This window comes from Dasypus novemcinctus, chromosome 10 (assembly GCF_030445035.2).
Source record: "Dasypus novemcinctus isolate mDasNov1 chromosome 10, mDasNov1.1.hap2, whole genome shotgun sequence".
Taxonomy (NCBI): domain Eukaryota; kingdom Metazoa; phylum Chordata; class Mammalia; order Cingulata; family Dasypodidae; genus Dasypus; species Dasypus novemcinctus.
In genome coordinates this window covers 72,810,060-72,830,324 of record NC_080682.1, presented here as the reverse complement: position 1 = coordinate 72,830,324, position 20,265 = coordinate 72,810,060, and the positions used below count along the sequence as shown (strand labels likewise).

Here is a 20,265-nt window from a genome sequence, read left to right as displayed (position 1 = left end):
GTATGCATTGGGAAATCAACAGTATTTGATTCTAGGCTGTCATACATGTGTAAGGGAAAGGCCAGTTGTTATCTCCTGGAAAAGGAGAAAGAAAGGACATAGAAAAAGAGTACATGTTATAAAGGAGGCATGTGTGACTTTGAGTCAAGCTTCATAATGAAAAGAAATGTGATGACTTAATTAATGGGCAATTTTAACATGGGAAGTGAAGTCCAGGCACTTCTGGCAAAGAGACCTGTGATGCCTAAACATTGCCCTTTTGATAGCAAAAATGGCAAGTACCGTTAGCTATAATGGTTATTGTAAGTCTTTCAAACCCTTGTAGAAGTGTTCTTGTCTGGCAGAGATTTCACGTTTTCAACAAGTTAAGTCTTGGTCTGATTTTTTTTTTTTTTAAGATTTATTTATTTATCCTCCCCTTGTGGCTTTTTTTTTTGGTTTTTGTTTTTGCTGTCTGTTCTCTGTTTCTGCTTGTGGTGCATTTTTTCTGTGTCTGCTTGTCTCCCTTTTTGTTGGGTCATCTTGGTGCGTCAGTTCTTCCATGGTGCCTGGGCTGTCAGCTCTCCGCAGCGCATGGGTTAGCCTGCCTTCACAAGGAGGCCCCGGGATGTGAACCCAGGGCCTCCCATCTGGTAGACGGGAGCCCAACTGATTGAGCCACAGCCGCCTCCCTCGTGGTCTGATTTTCATTGGAATGATCACTAGTTAACAGGTCATAAATAGGTAGGGAGGCTGGATGTGATGCTGTGCTCACCTAGGGATTTGGATCCATTCTTTAATGTCCCAAGGGGTGGCTACAACTTTCACTTTTTATCAGTAGGTTTGCTGAAAGAGGACCTAAGATGTAGTGAAAAGTACCTGGGGCAGTGGAGTTAGCCAGACCTAATTTAGACCCTGGCTTCTCCACTTAGGTGTTTGAGTTGCTCTTTTCTTACCTTGAAGTTGAGTTTAACAGTGACCTTATTGAAATGTTTTGAATTTTAGTTGTTGTTATTGTCATCATCAGGATCACCATCATCATAGTGGCTACCATTTATTGACCTCTTAGTATGTATTAGGAATTATTCTAAGTGCTTTGCGTGGATTATCCCAATTAATTATTTCAACAGCATATTAATAAGGTATACTAATATCCCCATTTAAAATATCTAGTGTAATGCCTGGCATATTATAGGCACTTGAGTTTTTTTTATTATTAATGTATAACAATTCCCATTATCTTCATAGAGAAGAATTAAACTTGGAATTTATTGAGTTTAGTGACTTTCGTATTATTTTTAAGCCAGAGCTGTTGATAACTGATCAATATGTTGAAAAGATAAAAGCAGAGCTATTCTATCTGAAGTTGCGGTGAGGGGCTTTCGTCCTACCTAACGACTCATCTGTACCCAGGGTTCTAAGGAACACAGTTTAAAAATGATGTCAAACATTCCTTATGTATACACCCAGCTAGGGAAAATGATTTATAGTGTTTATTAGCTGCAGACTTTGAATTAGAAATTAGATCTCCTGACTCCTAAGAGCCAATATATTCCATAACACTACAATATGTCAGGTAACATTATAATTATTATTAAACAAAATGTACTGATTTAAATATGATAAAGCATCTCCACATACCTTATCATATTTTAACTTGGCAATTTTTGTATAAGGTATAAATTGGTCCTCCAAGTTCACCTAAAAATGCTGCATAACATACAGGACCTTTTTTTTGTGTGTGTGAAAATTTGGTAGAGTTGTCCATAATAGCATAATGGGAAAATTAGTGACCAGAAATATTGGAAAAGGGTAATCCCACTGACATGTGAACTTTCCTTGGGGGCAATTTCTAATCCCTGGTGGTTTAGGATCTGGCTCTTAAAGGATACTCTGTAAGCAGAGGAGACAAAGCCTGCAGCTTGTGCAAGATGCATAAATCTAGAACATCAAAGGGTGAATCCTTCAGTGGGTAAATGAAGAAGAAATCCCTGTGCAAAAGCATATTTGCCTGTCAGTTTTGATTCTTGATGGAGGTCTGGAGGAGAAAAATCTCCATAGGATCTCCTAACAAGTTTACATTCCTGAAGACTTAGGGCCAGAATTTATTTTACTGTGTGGCTCAAACCCCCTGCCCAGGGAGACATGGAGTTTAATGTGATTTGGATTGATAGTTCCCTCAGGTACGTGGCAGAAACAAATACAGATCCTTTTTGAAGAAATGCAGTTTAAGAAATGCAAATCTCAAATAATTCCTGAAGATTAGATTCCAAAAACTACAAGCTAATACAAGAATTACTTAAAACACAAGAAAATAAGCCACCATGCATGGTAATCAGGATAAATAACAAACTACAGACTCAGATACACAAAAACTGAAGAGATCAGAATTATCAACACAAAATATGCATGTATAATATGTTTAAAGAAATAAAAAGGAAATTCAAAGATGAAGGAATGAGACCATTAAATTTGGCCAGATTTTTAAAAAATCAAACAATTCTAGTAAGACAAAATATAACAAGTGAAATTAAAAAATGGTATAAATGACATAAACAGCATATAAAACATAGCTGAAGAAAGAAAGAATTGGTCAACAGAAAGGTCCATTTGAAGTTACCAAGAATTTAATACATAGAGAAAAAACCCAAATTATATGGAGGAGAAATTTGTCTAATTAGGATTCCAGGAACATTTGTCTAATTAGGATTCTAGGAAAAAAGAACAAACTATAGAAGAGAGAATGTAGAGACAATACCTGAGAACTTCCCAAATTGATGAAAGACACTAATTCATGAATCCCAAGAAATTTCAGGAAGAACAAATAAAATTATTTCACACCTAGATACCTTGGAGTATCTTGGAGTAAACTGAAGAATACTAAATCAAATCCAACCAACTAGCCAATCAACCACACAAACAAAACAAAACAACAGAAAATAGCCACATTGAAAGAGCAGATCACATACACAGGGATGGCTGTTAGATTAGCAGTGAATTTAACAGTAATAATAGAAATCAGGTAAAAATGCAATAATATCTTCAAAGTATTGAGAGAAACTAATTGTATAACCAGTGAAACTATTTTTCAAGAATGAAGTTCATATGAAAGAAAATTTAGAGGGAAGTGGATGTGGCTTAAACAGTTGGATGCCCACCTACTACATGGGAGGTCCCAGGTTCGGCTCCTGGTGCCTCCTAAAGAAGACGAGCAAGACAGTGAGCTGACATCACAGGCTGACACAGTGAGCAGACATAACAAGATGATGCAACGAGATGATGCAATAAAGAGACACAATGAAGAAACACAGTGAGAGACAGAACAAGCAGTGTGTCTGAGTGGAGGTGGCTCAAGTCATTGGGTGCCTCCCTTCCACATGGGAGGCCCCTAATTTGGTTCCTGGTGCCTTCTAAAAAGAAGACAAGCACACAATGAGCAGGCAGCAGGTGCAAATGATGGGGAGAGGGACAAATAAATAAAAAATAAGTCATTTTTTCTTTTTTTAAAAGCATATTTAGAGAAATTAAATTGAGCACAATTGCTATAAACAAATCATCACTAAAGGAACTTATAAAGGACACTTTAAGAAGAAATATCCTGGAAGGAATTTTTCAGATGTTAGAAGTAATGGTGAGCAAAGAAAATATTTAACATATGGTTAAATAGAAAAAAATATACATACCTAAGGAAACGTATTCAAGAATGTGTCTCTCAGCATTGTTTGTAATAAAAAACCTTTGAATAACTCAAATATTAGTCGTATAATGGATAAAATCAATTTAGACATTCATAAGATGAAATATTATATATAGCGTTGACAAATGAATGAACCATAGCTACAGGCATTAACATGGATAAATAGCAAAAAAAACAATACCACAGAAGATACACATAACCTGATTTTATTTATTTGAAGTTTAAAATGGGTAAAACTAAACAATATATTGTTTAGAGATAAGCACATTTGTATGGTATAATATCAACGTATACAAGGGAGTGATTAACATAAAATTCAGGATGGTGATCTCTGGCACAGGGAGCAGAATGCCATCAAGGAGGAGAAATCAAGGAATACTGATAGTATTCTGTTTGTATTCATTTTGTTATTTTTGAGGCATATATACCCATTTTATATATTTCTATGTATGATAAATTAAGGAGTTAGTAGAAAGAGGATTCAGGACCAGCATGTGCAAAAGCCTTCAGGAAGGAACAACCTTAGCAAGTTTGAGTACCAGGGAAAAAAAGCTCATAAGCATAAGATGGTCCAAAATGTCCTAATCCTACTCTCCTAGATCTTGCCTAGCTCACCTTTGTTTATTGCCAAGGTATGGTTTCGTGCATAACAATGTATAATAGAAATGTTTCTTGTTTTATTATTTAGGAGTCTTTTCTTTCCTCCTTTTCTAATGCAAACTCATATTTGCTTCTTCTAGGTCACAATTTTTGTGCAGAAGGGCCTAAATGTGGTGAAAATTCAGAGTGCAAAAACTGGAACACAAAAGCTACGTGTGAGTGCAAGAATGGTTACATCTCTATCCAGGGAGACTCTGCCTACTGTGAAGGTAAATGAGCTATTTAATGAAGTCACTTGTGAGAAATTGACTAAGAAATGTGTTCCTGGTAGATATGGTTGAAGAGTGAAAGTCATTCCTTGGCTCTGGTCCTATGTGAAACTACGGGAAATCATATCAATGCATCTAGGGTCTTCCATTCTCCTGGTTTATCCAGGCTGCTAAGTAGCATGAGAAAAGAAGGCATTTGAAGACAGTTATGAAACACAGCAAAGCAACAAAAGCCGCAGGGCCATATCAGATCCCATGTTCTGCTGTCACTGTATGTAACAATCACCAGGAAATCTCTGAACGTATCATTTTCTGTTGTATTATTTGAGGAGATTGTCATCTCAAAGGTCAATTAAATGCTATATGGTAAAGCTTCTTTTGGAAGGCCTTTTTTTTTTGTAATAATAAACTTTATTTTTAGAGAAGTTTTAGATTTACAGTTACATAAAAATGAAAATATAAACAGTATCCACTTTATTCAGAATGGGAAAAATTTACCAAGCCAGGGGTTGGTTAACAAAATTTACTTTCTTACCTTCTACTACATGTGAGTATAGAATATGAGCAACTATAAAAATGATATAAGGAATCTCAATACAATTTGAACCCTAATTCCATCACTATCAGGCCTTTAACTTGTCCATCAGAAACAGTACACCCATCATTCCAGACCCCAGTTAACTATTGAGACCTGGCAGAATCTGGGAGAAAATTTCTGGTCTAATGCTGTTTGGGATTCTTTGATTCTTACCTCATCGATACCATTTTTAATTGCATAGAATCAGCTCCATCAGGAGCCATCCATGATAGTAAGCCTCCCCTTTCTGTGTGAGGCCTTATTTTATTTTGCACTGTGTTTTTTAGGTCTGAATCACTGTTTTCTTGGACGTACTGCGTTTCATCTCATGTATGTGTCTGGCCTTGGGCCAGTATGCATATTGTGATGCCATCTTGGGGAACGGCCTTGTGCTTGGGTTTCAGTCTTTACCCTATTGTCATGGAGCTTTTCCACAAGAGCTTGTTCATGAAAGGAAATGCAGCACTTAAGGAGAAATGGCTGAACATTAGACTGAATGTGGGAGGTCCCCAGTGCCTCCTAAAAACAAACAAGCAACAAACAAAAGACAACTCAGGGGAGTCGATGTGACTCAGTGGTTGAGTGCCAGCTTCCCATATATGAGGTCTCAGGTTCAGTCCCTGGCCCTGGTACCTCATAAAAATAAAAGAACATAGCTCAGGTGTAAAGCAGGGGCCAGATACTGGGCTTCTGGATGGAAGGCATGAGAACCAAGTAGAGTCTAAAGCAGATGTCTCTCCTTTTTGCTCTGCAACTTCAGTGTGTTGGCCTTTGGTGCTTGGACTCCAGGCATGGCATTTGCACACTGACCTCCCAAGCAGGAAGGAATGGATGGGTAAAAACCTTTCTCTGTGGGAAGTTCTATCTTTTTTTCCCCAAAGAAAGCCCTTCCTAGAAGGTTCCCTCCTAAGCAGATGTGGCTCAACGTATAGGGCATCTGCCTTCCATATGGGAGGTCCAGGGTTCAAACCCAGGGCCTCCTGACCTGTGTGGTGAGCTGGCCCACATGCAGTGCTGCCATGTGCAAGGAGTGCCATGCCACGCCGAGGTTTCCCCTGCATAGGGGAGCCCCAGGCACAAAGAGTGCGCTCCGCAAGGAGAGCTGCCCCACGTGAAAAAGTGCAACCCACCCAGGAGTGGCACCACACACATGGAGAGCTGGCGCAGCAAGATGACACAACAGAAAGAGACACAGATTCCCAGTACCGCCGAGAATGCAAGCAGACGCAGAAGAACACACGGCGAATGGACACAAGAGAGCAGACAATGGGGAGGAAGGGGAAGAGAAATAAATAAAATAAATCTTAAAAAAAAAAAAAAAGAAAAAAGAGAAGATTCTCTCCTTACTTTCCCCCAAACTGTACCTACCCCCACCCCTGGCACACACATCCAAAAGACTTACATGCCTTGTTTTTCTGACCTGGATTACCTCATCTCCCACCCTTATACCTGGGAAAAGGGAACAAGGTGACTGTTCCTGGTTTGGGCTATGTTTATCTTCTGGAGCCGGGAGTACGGGCTTTCCTTCCCTGACACCAAATGATCTCTGCCCTTACCTGAACCAAACAGGACTATCATAGCAGGAAGAGGGTGGGAGTGGTTTTGGGGTCAGCAAAAAACTAGGTATACCACATTGCTTTTATGGTTAAATTTAGCTCGTGGCTATTTTCTATCTCTGTTCTAAGAATTCTTCCCTGGAGTTGTCTGACAGACAAGCTTAGAGGTGGCCGAGTGCCCACCTGGGTCCCAGAGACTCTCAACGGCTGGATTCTTTGTCTCACCATAGCCTAGAGAGAACTAGAGACTTATGAACTGTTGCAGACAAGTTATTTTCTTACCCTGAGTAAATGGAGTGAAAATGACCCATACTGTAACAACCACGATGAACAAGACTGGCTTGCAAATTAAAACAAAGTATTACACACATTGTCCAGGCTATCTTGAAAACCCATTCGGGCTCTCAGTGGAGAAAGAAGTACAAAAGGCTTTCAATTTTCTTAACTTCCTAGGGTAGTAGCAGAGATATGGTGTATTAAGGACTCCTTCTGCTCTGCAGAGATTGCTGTAGAAACTGCCATAGAGAAAATATCGGGACTCCTAGCCAATCAATAGAAGATAATAAAAACCTTTGTCAGCTATGATACGACTCACAGGAGGTCATTTTATTTTGCCTTGCCTGACTCAAGCAGGAACAGTGCCCATTTTGAAAACTGCTTTAGTTCAGTTTTAGTGTTTTATGAATATGGTAGCTGTCTGCCGAGGCTCTTTTCCTCTGTCACATTGTTTTCAGTGTATTGCTCTTAAGTAGTTTTTGATACATTAATTTAAATTCGAAGTAGTGTCTGAGGAAAGTATAGCAATTGAGGTCTTACTGATGATCTCACTTCTTGAATTTGGAGACTACATAGGTAGAATCTCATGAACTTTTTCTTCTTGTAGTAAAACATTATTTAGAAGAATAAGGAACAATGTGATATGATGTGCATCATGCAGTTTGCCCGGTGTTGAAAATACTGCAATTAACCTTAAATGGTAATATTTTCTAGTTGTAGAATTTTCTGTTTTTTTCCAACTTCTCTTACATCTGTGTTATAGTTTTGAAATGTTATAATAAGTCTTTGAGGAAAGCAGCAGCACTGGCTGCATTATCTCTATTTTATAGGTGCGGCTCTAAGACTCAGAGATGAAGTGCAGATAATACTCAACACTGACATCTGCTCCAGGGCTGTATGCTCTACCCATGCTATACCCCACTCCTGACATTGTATTGCTCAAAATATTTGCTTCCTCCTTAATCCTACTGACATAAGTTTTGGCCAATGAAATATGAATTGAAGTGATGTGTGCTGTTGAAGAGTAGAAATTCTCAGACTGGTGCAGAGTTCCACCATGTTCTCGTTCTTCTCTGACACAAAACTGGCATTGTTCCAGACAGGAGCTTCTGCTTCAGCCAAGATCCTGGTCTGAAGATACCATGGAGCAGTGTGAAAGTTGGCAGATGCTGGACATGTGGCATGTGGCATCTTGTAAACCACTGAGCATTAATGGATCTTCTGCTACCATGGCATAACTTAGCCTAAGCCTACTATATAGTAGCTGAATTAGTTGATCTCAATATCAGGAGGATACCTCCTCACAGACTGAAAGCAATCTTTAATAGATTAAGAATTGAGAGTTATTAAAAAAAGTATAAAATCTGTGGCCCCCCAGTAGTCTGCTTTTACCTTGCTGCTGGGCAATAGATTTCCCACATTGTAAATTAGTGTTATGTAATGGCAAACTCCAATGTATTAAACTGGATTCCCCAATTACGATGATAATGAGATAATGTATGTCAAAAACTTAGCAGATTGTCTGGCTTTCACAAAACATTTAATGAATTGTAACCTTTATCATCATCATTATTATTATTAATTTCTATCATTAATCTTCATGGGGATTATTCTTGGAATTGGCAGTGTGCATGCTCATTGCGGGCAATACTTTCAGAAGGTCTGAGCTCCCGCATTTATACCTTTTGGGAGAACCAGCAGATCGGAGAGGGGAGTGTTCTGAGATACAAGGACCAGCTTTTATCAGTTCTGCCAGGGGCAGATTTTTGACAGTGGGGCACCAAGTATAATATTAATAATGATGAGCTTATTCCTTCTTTTGGAAAAGTATGGATACAACTGTATTCAAGGAAATATTCTGGAAAAAAATACCCTGTGGGTATGAATTTAATTGTTTCATGTAACAAAACTAAGGAGATATCTGAAACACAGCAATTTGTTATCAAAGTGATTTGTAATTTCTTTCGTATGACTGAAGGTGATGAAAAACTGTGAGTTTTAAGAAGCTGGAAGAGGGACAGAGAGATCAGAGTTCAAACAGAAAGCAGCCCTCAGAATAGCTAAGGGGGTAGATATTTACTTCATACAGAGGCAGGTGTGAGAGCACATCCGTGGAAACAAGACCCTATTAATTCTTGATGAACAGAGTGCATGGGAAAACAGGCTAGTGTACTTAATTATATTTCTAATTATCCAAGATTGATTAGTTGACTCTTGTTGTTTTTGAATTTTTACAAAATGTGTGCACATCATGATCCACATAGCCCAATTTATGCTTGAATCTGGGCTTCAATCTCCTGCTGAAGTCCTGCTTTGGATAGCACAGGGATCAGAAGCACTTCTAATTAATCATTATTAGTAAAACTCTTCACTCTTAGTCCTGCTCCCACTTTATTTCCAGGGAGTCACTATGTTTGAGATAACCATGCCTTGGGGTATCTTTTTTTTTTTTTTTTCCCCTATTTAGCTTTCATGACTAAGGGAAGAACTTCCAGTATCCAGCTATCTTTCAATACCCTACCCCTGTTACAAGAAAGAGAGATCCCTAGACTTTGCTTTATCCTGCATAATCCACGTGTCACCTTCCACCCAGCTGCAGGTGTAGATGAGTTTTCTTCCTGGGCCTGGAATTATCTGCCTCTGCTTCTTTATTCTCTAACGCTACTTATCAAAAGCATTTGTTCCAAATCTCCCACTCCCTTAAATGCCTGCCTCTTCTTAACTCCCTAGAACTTTCTTCTTGGTATTTTAATAAGAAGTAAAATGAAGCCCAAACTCCATTTCCTAGTTATTTCACTTGGGTCAAACTATCAGTAGTGCTGGGTAGTGTAGTCTGGGTCACAAGGGAAATTGTTAATTTCTGCATTCAGGAAAGAGGCACTGCTACAGCAACTGCAGGCTAAAGTAGCACTGTCTTTTTTACCATGTTTTAGAATCCATTTGTAAGATAGTGTTTGGAATTTTTAGTTTGTGATTTAATTGTTATAATTGTTAGTTGGTTTCCAGACTACCCCCACAGAGGCCTGTTTAACTCATCATATAGCTGAACTATTGTAGTAAAATGTTCTCTTGTGTTCCAGGGTCTTGAGGCACCATTCTCAGTCAGTGGGACTTCCATCCATCCAGTGGCTCATGTCACAAGATGTAGAAGTCATGCTGGATTCCTTTCTTTCCCTTGCCCGCAACATCTGCTCCATCAGAAATTCTTCTTGGCTTTACTTCCAAAATGAAACCTAAATCCACCCATGCCTGGCCGTCCTCACTGCTACCACCCTAGGCCTAAACTCCTTTATATCTTGGGTAGCCACCCATAGCCCTCCATGGTCCATTCTCCAAACAGCTATCAGACTGAGCTTTTAAAAGTCAGACTATGGCATTCCTCTCCTTAATTGTCTAATTGCCTCTTAAAATAGTATCCTTTGTGACCTGGTCCCTGCCAACCTCTGCGTTTATCTCTGTCCTATGTTCACTCTTCACTGACCACACTGTTATTCTTTGTGCTTCTTAAACAGGCCTGTACAAATAGTCCTTTCTTCAGCCTGGGATGATCTTTACCCAGTTCCTTGTCAATCTGGTTTCTAGTTTCATTTAGGTTGTAGTTCAGACCTCCTGAGAAAGATCTCTCCTTACCACCTCACTAAATTATCTCTGCTATTACCCTCAGTTATTCTCTATCCCATTTTATTTTAAAATTTTATTTATAGTACTTATTTTCTGAAAATTGTATTGTTTTCTTGTATGTGTTTTTAAAATTGATCATCTGTCTTTCACCTTGCCCCTTTAGAATAAAAGCTAAATGAGGGCAATTTTATCTTATTCTTTGTGATATCTCCAGCATGTAGAATAATAGTGCATGATACATTATAGATGCACAAAAATATCTGTTTAAAGAATATTGAAAGCAAGAATGGATAGAATAAAGTCCTAAGGTGATTCATGCCTTTCTTATATTCACTATTCTCTTGTGTCAGATTTGTCTCATAGTTGTTCAAGGGCTATTTTTAAAGTGATGAGTCTATATCTCTGGAGCTACTTCTGCTTTTTTTTTTTTTTGTCCAGGTCCATGCAATGTTGAAATTCTGTCTGCTCACTTTGTTCTGTGTAAACTTCAACACTGCTATTTGCTACAGAATGCTTTTTTTTTTAATAAAAAAATTTATTGAAGTATATCTTTCATACATACACATACATAAACAATAAGTGTATAGTAAAAGTTGTGAACTTACAAAGCAAACATGCATAACCTCATATAGGGGTCCCATACATCAATCCTTCCCCAATACCTTATATCATTGTGAGATGTTTCTTACAAATTATGAGAGAATATTGTCAAAATCTTACTATTAATTGTAGTCCTCATCCTACATTTGGTGTCCCCCCCCAACCCTCCCTACTATTATTTTTTAAATATATTTTTTATGACAGAAGTTGTAAACATATAAAACAGTCATGAACACTTGCAGAATTCCCAAACAACACCCCTCTGTCAGCACACCACACTGTTGTGGAACATTTGTTACAAATAAGATAATACCAGATTTTACCATGCCTATAGTGTACATTTGGCTCACATTTTCCTTATCAACACAGTACATCTTTTGCATATACGCAAAAATATTATATTATTACTGCTAACCACAGTCCATAAGTCACTCCAGTTGTATTTTTCCCATGCTTCTCCACATTCCTAACACCATGCAATAGTGATGTACATTTGCTCTAGCTCACAAAGGACCCTCTTGCATCTGTACCATCAACCACAATTCTAATCCACCTCTTGGTTTACTGTGCTATTCAGTTCCTAGATTATTCTCTAGCATTCTGTCAATTGGCATTTACATCCATAGACTACCATTTTCAACCAAATCCCCATTTATAAAATAGTTGTTAGTCACTATTTGTTACTATCCACTCTATACATTTTCACACTTTTACAGTAAAGCTAATTAAAACTTCTCATACACTAAACATCAACAATTCATCTCAGTACTCCTCTTATCTCCTTTAAGAATCCACCACTGATCACCAGGGTTTGAAGATATTTTCCCATAAAATCTTCTAGGAGCTTTATGGGATAGGCATCCTCTTTTCTTCTTAAAGCTATGGATACCCAGTTCTTTCAGCACCATTTGTTGAATGCACTGTTCTGCCCGAGCTGTGTGGGTTTGACAGGCTAGTCAAAAATCACTTGACCATACATGTGAGGGTCTGTTTCTGAACCATCCATTTAGTTCCATTGGTCTATGTGTCTGTCTTTATGCTAGTAACATGCTGCTTTTTTTGTTTGTTTGTTTGTTTTAAGATTTATTTTTTATTTATCTCCCCTTATGCCCTCCCCCGCCGCAGTTGTCTGCTCTCTGTGTCCATTTGCTATGTATTCTTCTGTGTCTGCTTATATTCTTGTCAGAGCACAAGGAATCTGTGTCTCTCTTTATTGAGTCATCTTGCCATGTTCTTTTTACCACTATAGCTACGAAATCTGATTTATAATGTGGAGATAAGGATTCACTTTTCCTTTTTGTGATATTTCTAGCTATTCAGGAACCCTTACACTTCCAAATAAATTTGATAATTGTGTTTTCAATTCTTAAAAAAGTGCTGATGGAATTTTTATCAGGATTGTATTGAATCTGTATATCAATTTGAGTAATGATATTTAGTCTTCCAATCCATGAGCATAGAATGTTCTTCCAGTTATTTAGGGCTTTTTTGATTTCTTTTAACATAGAGTTGCAGTTTTCTGAATACAAGTGCTTTACATCGTTGGTTAAGTTTATTCCTGAGTATTTTAGTTTTATCTGTCATATATTATTTTCACCACTTTTTTTGACACTTTCAGTTACTTTTATTGATATAATCTTCATCTCTAGACTCTTCCAGGGCTCTCTCTCCTGTGTTTTCTTTTCAGGCTCTAGCACACCCTTTAGTATTTTCTGAAAATCTGGTCTCTTGCTTAGAAATTCTCTCAGTTTCTGCTTATCTGTGAATATTACTAATCTCACCCTTATTTTTTATTTATTAATTAAAAATTTTTTTAATTTAATTGTCTTTTTTAAAAAAAGATACATAGATCACAGAAAATGTTACATGAAAAAATATTAGTGGTTCCCATATACCCCACCCCACGTCCCCCACCACTCCTCCCACATCAACAACCTCTTTCGGGAAGTGGACTTGGCCCTGTGGTTAAGGCATCCATCTACCACATGGGAGGTCCATGGTTCAAATCCCGGGCCTCCTTGACCTATGTGGAACTGGCCCATAGGCAGTGCTGATGCGCGCAAGGAGTGCCGTGCCACGCAGGGGTATCCCCCGCGTAGAGGAGCCCCATGCGCAAGGAGTGTGCCCTGTAAGGAGAGCCGCCCAGTGTGAAAGAAAGTGCAGCCTGCCTAACAATGGCACTGTCCACATGGAGAACTGACACAACAAGATGACGCAACAAAAAGAAAGACGGAATTCTGTGCCGCTGACAACAACAGAAGTGGACAAAGAAGTAGATGCAGCAAATAGACACAGAGAGCAGACAACTGGGGTGGGGGGGGTGGGGGGAAGGGGAGAGAAATAAATAAATAAATAAATAAATAAATCTTTAAAAAAAAATAAAAAACAACCTCTTTCATCATTGTGGCACATCATTGCATTTGGTGAATCATTTTGGAGCACTGCTGCACCGCATGGACTATAGTTTACATTGTAGTTTACACTCTCCCCCAGTCCATTCAGTGGCTCATGGCAGGATATATAATGTCCAGCATTTGTCCCTGCATATCATTCAGGACAACTCCAAGTCCCGAAAATGCCTTCACATCACCCTCTTCTTCCCTCTCCCTGCCCTCAGGAACTCCTTTGATCATGGTCTCCACATCAATGATACAATTTCTATCATTCCTAGAGTCACAATAATTCTATAATACAGTGTCAGTAAGTCCACTCTAACCCATATTTTATTCCTCCATCCTGTAGACCCTGGGATGGTGATGTCCACTCCACCTCTAAATCAAGAGGGGGCTTAGATTCCACATGGCTGATGGATGTGATTCTGCTGCTTGCAGTTGTAGACACTCTCAGTTCTCTGGTGTGGTGGTTGACCTGGCTTCTGAGGGCTTCAGAGACACACAGGCTCTGCTTCATGGCAGATCACTCTGGAGTTCAGTGCCTTGCCAGTGGGCCCTAATTTGGAATTTGTGGTCCTGAGTGTGATGGAGTTGGACTCAGATGTGACCTTTCTACACATGCCTCTTCTATCACTTTTACTGAACCTGTGGTTGGCACTGGGGTTAGAGTATGCTCAGGAGTCTTGTAGTATCTTAAATATATTATACCCCTGTCATCTTGCCTCCATGGTTTCTGGTGAGAAATCAGCACTTAATCTTACTGGGTATCCCTTATATGTTGCGCATTGCTTTTCTCTTGCTGTTCTCAGAATTCTCTCCTTGTTTTTGGCATTTGACATTCTGATGAGTATGTGTCTCGGAGTTGGTCTCATTGATTTTTTCATATAGGAGTACTTTGTGCTTCTTGGACATGGATATCTATGTCCTCCAGTAGGGTTGGGAAAATTTCTACCATTATTTCTTCAAATATTCCTTCTGCCCTTCTCTTATCCTTCTGGGACACCCTTGACATGAATGTTTGCACAACTGTTGCTGTCGTTTAGGTCCCTGAGACCTTGTTCATTTTTTTCCATTTTTTAAATCTATTCTTTTGTATGTTCACTTTCAGTAGTCATATCTTCAAGCTCATCAATCCTTTCTTCTGCTTCCTCAAATCTATTATATGATTCCAATGATTTTTTAAAATTTCATTTATTGCACCCTTCATTCCCATAAGATCTGCTATTTTTCTGTGTATGCTTTCAAATTCTTCCTTGTGCTCATCCAGTGTCTTCTTAATATCCTTAATCTTTATAGCCATCTCATTGAATTTATTAAGGAGATTTGTTTGAACATCTATGACTATTGTCTCAACTCATTTATGTCATCTGGGGGCTTATCATGTTCCTTTAACTGGGCTATATCTTCCTGTTTCTTGGTGTGGATTGTAGTTTTTTGTTGGTGTCTTGGCACCTGGCTTACTAGAGTATTTAATCTGGGTGTAGTTTTTCTCTTTAGTTTAGGGCTTTCTGCCCTTTCTTCCTTGCTGGTTATGCAGTAGGAGCCAAGGATGTGGTTCCTGCTATAAACTGTTGAGGCTCAAGCTGCTCTCATTGCCCCAGGGACCAATGAAACTTCTCCCAACTTTCTCCTTTGCCAGGGCTAGGGACAGAGTCACAGCTGTATGGAACAATCCAAATTATGCAGGCCTAGACTGTAGTTGCTCAGATGTGGGGATAGAGCTGTAGGTGTGGGTAACAATCTATGAAGTGCAGGTCCAAGATGACCGCAGTTGCCTGGTAGACTTCCAATTATTCAGTCTGTGCCAGCCAAAGGTACCTGCAGTTAGCTGGATAGGCTTGTGCAGGGCCTACCAGCCTTCTCCCTGCCAGAGGTGGGGCTGAAGCCTAGCCTAGGGTTGCAGGCTGATCAGGGTGAAAGAAACCAGTTCCTACCGTCACTGTGATTTTGGTCGGCTGGGCTTCCCTCATGCTGGGGACAGAGTCAAAATGGCGGCCACTTGCCTCTTTCCACTTGAATAGATTCACACCCTAGCTGTTCCTTGGGTGATACCTTAGCCAGCTGATTCTATTCATCAGTAGCTGAAATCGGTGCCCATCCTTCTCCTCCTCTCCTGTTTTTAGTAAATGGAGCTTCCAATTCCAGTCACAGAATAGCTCCTGGGATGGCTTGTGCTGCCAGAGTGTGATAATCATTGGTCTCTGTGACTTGGCTGGTAATTTCCCAGACAGACTGGCACACATCCCCCCAGCTTCCTCCCTGCTGGAGATGGTTCTGGGGCCTAGGATCGAGCTGCAATCTGATCTGGATGGAAAGAAGCTGGTCCCCACCAGCACTGTGATTTTCAGTCTGCCCTGTTTCCCCTTGTACCATGCACGGAGTTAAGATGCCAGCTATTGGCCTCTTTCTGACTTAGCCAGGCTCAAACTTTAGCTGTTCATAGGATTATACTTTAGCCTCCTGAATTTACTCATCAGTAGCTGAAGTTTGTGCCCAACTGTCTCTTCCTCATTTTTGGCAAGTCAAGCTTCCAATTCCAGCCATGGAACAGCTCCTGAGGTGGCTTGTGCCTCCAGTGGAGAATGGGCACTTGCCTTCAGTGGTCTGGAGCCCTCTACTTACCAATCTTTTCTGTAGCAGGGCAGTCTCCTCCTTCCATTCCTTCAAGGATGTTGCAGCGTTCTTTTCTGGTCTCATGGAGACCCCAGATAGTTCCAGATAGCTCTGCATGTTTACTAACTGCCCTGTAGCAGGAGCTGACTCTAGGAGCTTCTTACTCTGCTGCCATCTTGCTGGTTGTGTCCAGAATGCTTTTTCATCACTACAGGGCAAGAGGGAAATTGTAGCTCTCTCAAAGTTTTCACAAGAAGAGGATAACTTGTTTTTATTGTTTAGCCAACTATAAACTGAAAAAAAGAATTTTCTTGAGCTTAACACAATGGAAACTTTTGTTTCATTTACATTAACGTTCAAATGGGTGTTTCTGGTTGGCAGGTGACTCTCCCCTTAGCAGCAATTCAGGGATTGAGGTTCTTTTTATCTTGTGCTCCACAATGGCAATATTTGGTTTCCAAGGTTTCCATGGAACAGGAAGAAGAATAGAAGATTATGAGGGGGAAGGTTTTTTGGGTCAGGACTAGTCACTTTCTACTGGCCAGAACTCAGATGCTGGCTACATCTAGTTGTAAGGAAGGCTGGTAAAGGTAGTCTGTATTCCCTGGAGAAAAAAAGATAAGTTTTGTTGAGTAGCTGTCCAGTCTACTAGAGTTACTAAGTGAAAAAAAAAACCTCTCTCAATAATTTGGTATTTCTTATGTTCCACTAAATGGGCCTGTGGCTTTCACAGATGGTATTAAAACTTGCTCATTTGGAAACTATGTAAGTATTTAACTACTTAATCATTTCCCACTTTCTTTTTTGAATTTTTTTAAAATTTTAAAATTTTCTTTTAAATATTACATTAAAAAAATATGAGGTCCCCATATACCCTCCACCCCACCCACCCCACCCCTCCCACATCAGCAACCTCTTCCATCATTGTGGCACATCTACTGCACCTGGTGAATACATTCTGGAGAACCACTGCAGCACATGGACAGTGGTCCACATTGTAGTCCACACTCTCCCCAATCTCTCACTTTCTTATGTTTTCTCCAGGCTTCCCTGTCAACCCTACTGTAACAGGTAATCTGAACCTAATCTACCCCAATATCCCCCATGTCCCATAGTAATCCGTGTCTTTTTTCCAAACCAAATTCACAACCTCTTTCAAATGCTGGAGTACTGAGCTTTATATGAGGAGGAAAGTAATTCATGGTGCAATCTCACACACATTTGTAACTGATTGATATCCACTGAACATTCCCAGAGGTAAATGAATTCTATAAGAAGATACTTGTTAATTAAGAAAATCCCCAAACTGTTAAAATTTCAAACAGTATAGAAAAGAAAGTAAAAAATTAAAGCAATGTGAATATGGAAAAGAGAGTTGCTAGGCAAGGGGATTAAGTAGAACACCCCTGCCTAGGAGTTTTCCTGGTTGGTCAGGTGTCTTCAAATATTTCTGCTTTCAAGAACTTTCCCTCTTTTTTTTTTTTCTTTCTTGTCATCACTTGAAGTGATATAGTGAAAGGACATTAAACCAGGGACAACAAAATCTTGATTCTTGTTCTGGCTCTACCCCGACCAGCTGGTGACCTTGGAAAGTCACCCAATTCTTCTGTGCTGTGATTTTTCCATGATCCAAATAGGACTTTTAAACAAGACCCTAATTTTTACTAAGTATATGCAAAGCTTCAATAAGATAAGGAATTTGGAAGCACTTTGTAAAGGGTAAAGCAGCATAGCCATTTATTTTAATATTATTTATGATTATAATTACATAATTATACTTCACTAGAACACAATACATATATAGAGATACATATTTATATACAATACATATATATGTAGAGAAAGATATATCTTTAGATATAGATATGTGTTTATCAACATATGTATTGAGCTACTGCTTCGTTTTGAGTCCTCTGTTAGTCATTGTGGGATTTATAGAAGTTGGACTTCTGTAAAACTACAGGGGACACCATTCATGTTGTAGCATAGATGAATGGTGCTAACTGGAGTTGTGCAGTGTTAAGTCTGCATGGTTGTACACAGTGGCCCTAAAGGAAATTGTTAAGCCCAGTGTCTTGTCTCATTCTTTTAGTGTACATTGATTGAGCACCTATGGTAGCTGGGTTCTGTGTTAGATCCTGGGGTTCCAAAGATGATGAAACTATAGATCCTATCCTCAAGGACCTTGCAGTCTAAAGAACACAGATTTGCTTGGTGTTATAAGACTACACTGGTGGAAGCTATGCATTCTCCCAACTGGAATCTGCCCAGGCTGCCCAAAGGAACTAACACTTGAGCTGAATCTTCAATAATGAGTCTACAGGAGGAGGGTGAAGGAAGGCCATTCTCAGCAGAGGAATCAACAGCTTCAAAAGTACAAAGTGAAAAGTTGAGTGTAGCTAAAACATAAAGTAGTTTGGTAGATGATGGGAACAGAGATAAGACTGGTGGTCAGATGATGAAGAGCATTGGAAGCTATGCTATTGAGTTTCATTTTTATCCTGCAGGCAAGTGCGCACACAAATAGGATGCAGACATAACAGCTAGGAACAAATTGGATTTGTTGGGGTACAGGGAAAATATTAGAACATTGATTTATATTTATTTTTTCTTGTCCTCTTAATTTTCACTTTGAACAGGTTTTATAACTTACACGACATATTAGTACATTAGTATGTATATATTTATATATAGAAAGGACATGCTCAAAAGTTTCATTGAGATGCTCAGAGATGTTCTTACCAGGTGCAATGAATGTGTCACGATGATGGGATCAAGTGTTGCTGTGGGGGGAGTGGGGAGTGGGGGCGGTGGGGTTAAATGGGACCTCATATTTTTTTTTAATGTAATTTTAAAAAATAAATAATTAAAAAAAGTTTCATTGATAATAATGTGTGAACAAAAACAGAGATAATGGCTGTAGACTGCAGGGTAGCTAGTGGAGAGTTTGAGGTGGAGAGGACATCCTTGAACTGATATATGAGGCAAATCAATTTCACGGTCACAGGGAGACACTATTGGCTGGAGAGGTGGTAGGAGCAGGGATCCAGGTTAGGAAATATTGCTTAAATAGCTGATGTCTTCATGGACTCTCATCATAGGCCAAGGTAGCCGAAGGGAGGTAAAGCCTCATGGAGAGCAGCAGAATGAACCTGTATGGTCTCACTTGGTGTCTTTCTCTAACCCCTTGCAGTCATGTTACATATGACTGTTGACCATTATTTTACTCTGAGACCTCTGGCACCTGTTATTTTCCAGGTGAATCAATCTTGCTCTGTCTGATCTTTGGTATTTCTCTTCAAGGATCCTGAAGTTACCCAGGGATCAAACCTGTAATGATGTCCTTACATTATTTCCAATGATGCATGTTCACCAAAGAAATCACACTGAGACATCTTTTGACTCACTGTACAGTACTCTTTAAAGGAATTTATAGTGTTTCCTTGAAAGACATTATGCATCTATTATGTCAGCACTTAGTATTTTTATGTAGTAAAAAGAAGAAAGAGTTTTTTAAAAAAAAAAAAAGGATGGGAAAGAAGTACCTACTCACTTTCAAGGACAAGTACAAGTTTTAGAGCTCTAAATGGAAATTGGAATAGATTTAAGAAACCTTGGTTATTTAATAAATAAACAACTTGCTATTGACTATCTCCAGTATGCCTAATATCTAGATAGGATAGAGAAGGATTCAATGCAGCAAATTTTTTTGTGCCCCTGCTATTGTGACTGGTACATTAGTACCTGCTGTGGTTTTTGCTTCTTCAAGAAGTTTGCCTGGGAAAACGGATTCTGTACTCCAGAGAATTAGAGAAGAGTAGCAGAGATATATTGGAAAGATTGGCATCAATGTGGGGCACCTGCTTAGGAGATCCTGGCTTTCCCATTATTTTGTGAACTTGAGCAAGGAACTTCATCTCTGAGTTTCCCCTTCATGAAATCAATGCAGTTAAACTTAGTGGACTTTTTTATGACTGGCTTTAAAGACTAAGGTGATCTATGCAGGGTCTAGCACAAATTAGGCTCTCAATAAATGTTAGTTAAGTTTGAGTAAAATAAATGTTTAATTAGACATATGCCAAAA

General features: G+C 39.2%; 1 protein-coding gene across 2 annotated transcripts in view; it reads left to right on the top strand.

Annotated features, from left to right (window-relative positions):
* Positions 1-20,265, top strand: part of NELL1 (neural EGFL like 1) — a 1,045,701-nt gene that overhangs the window by 319,309 nt on the left and 706,127 nt on the right. For both annotated transcript variants that reach the window (XM_058305642.2, XM_058305643.2), the window contains exon 12: positions 4,417-4,545. In XM_058305642.2, coding sequence (XP_058161625.1) covers positions 4,417-4,545 — 129 coding nt within the window. The remainder of the gene's footprint in view (positions 1-4,416; positions 4,546-20,265) is intronic.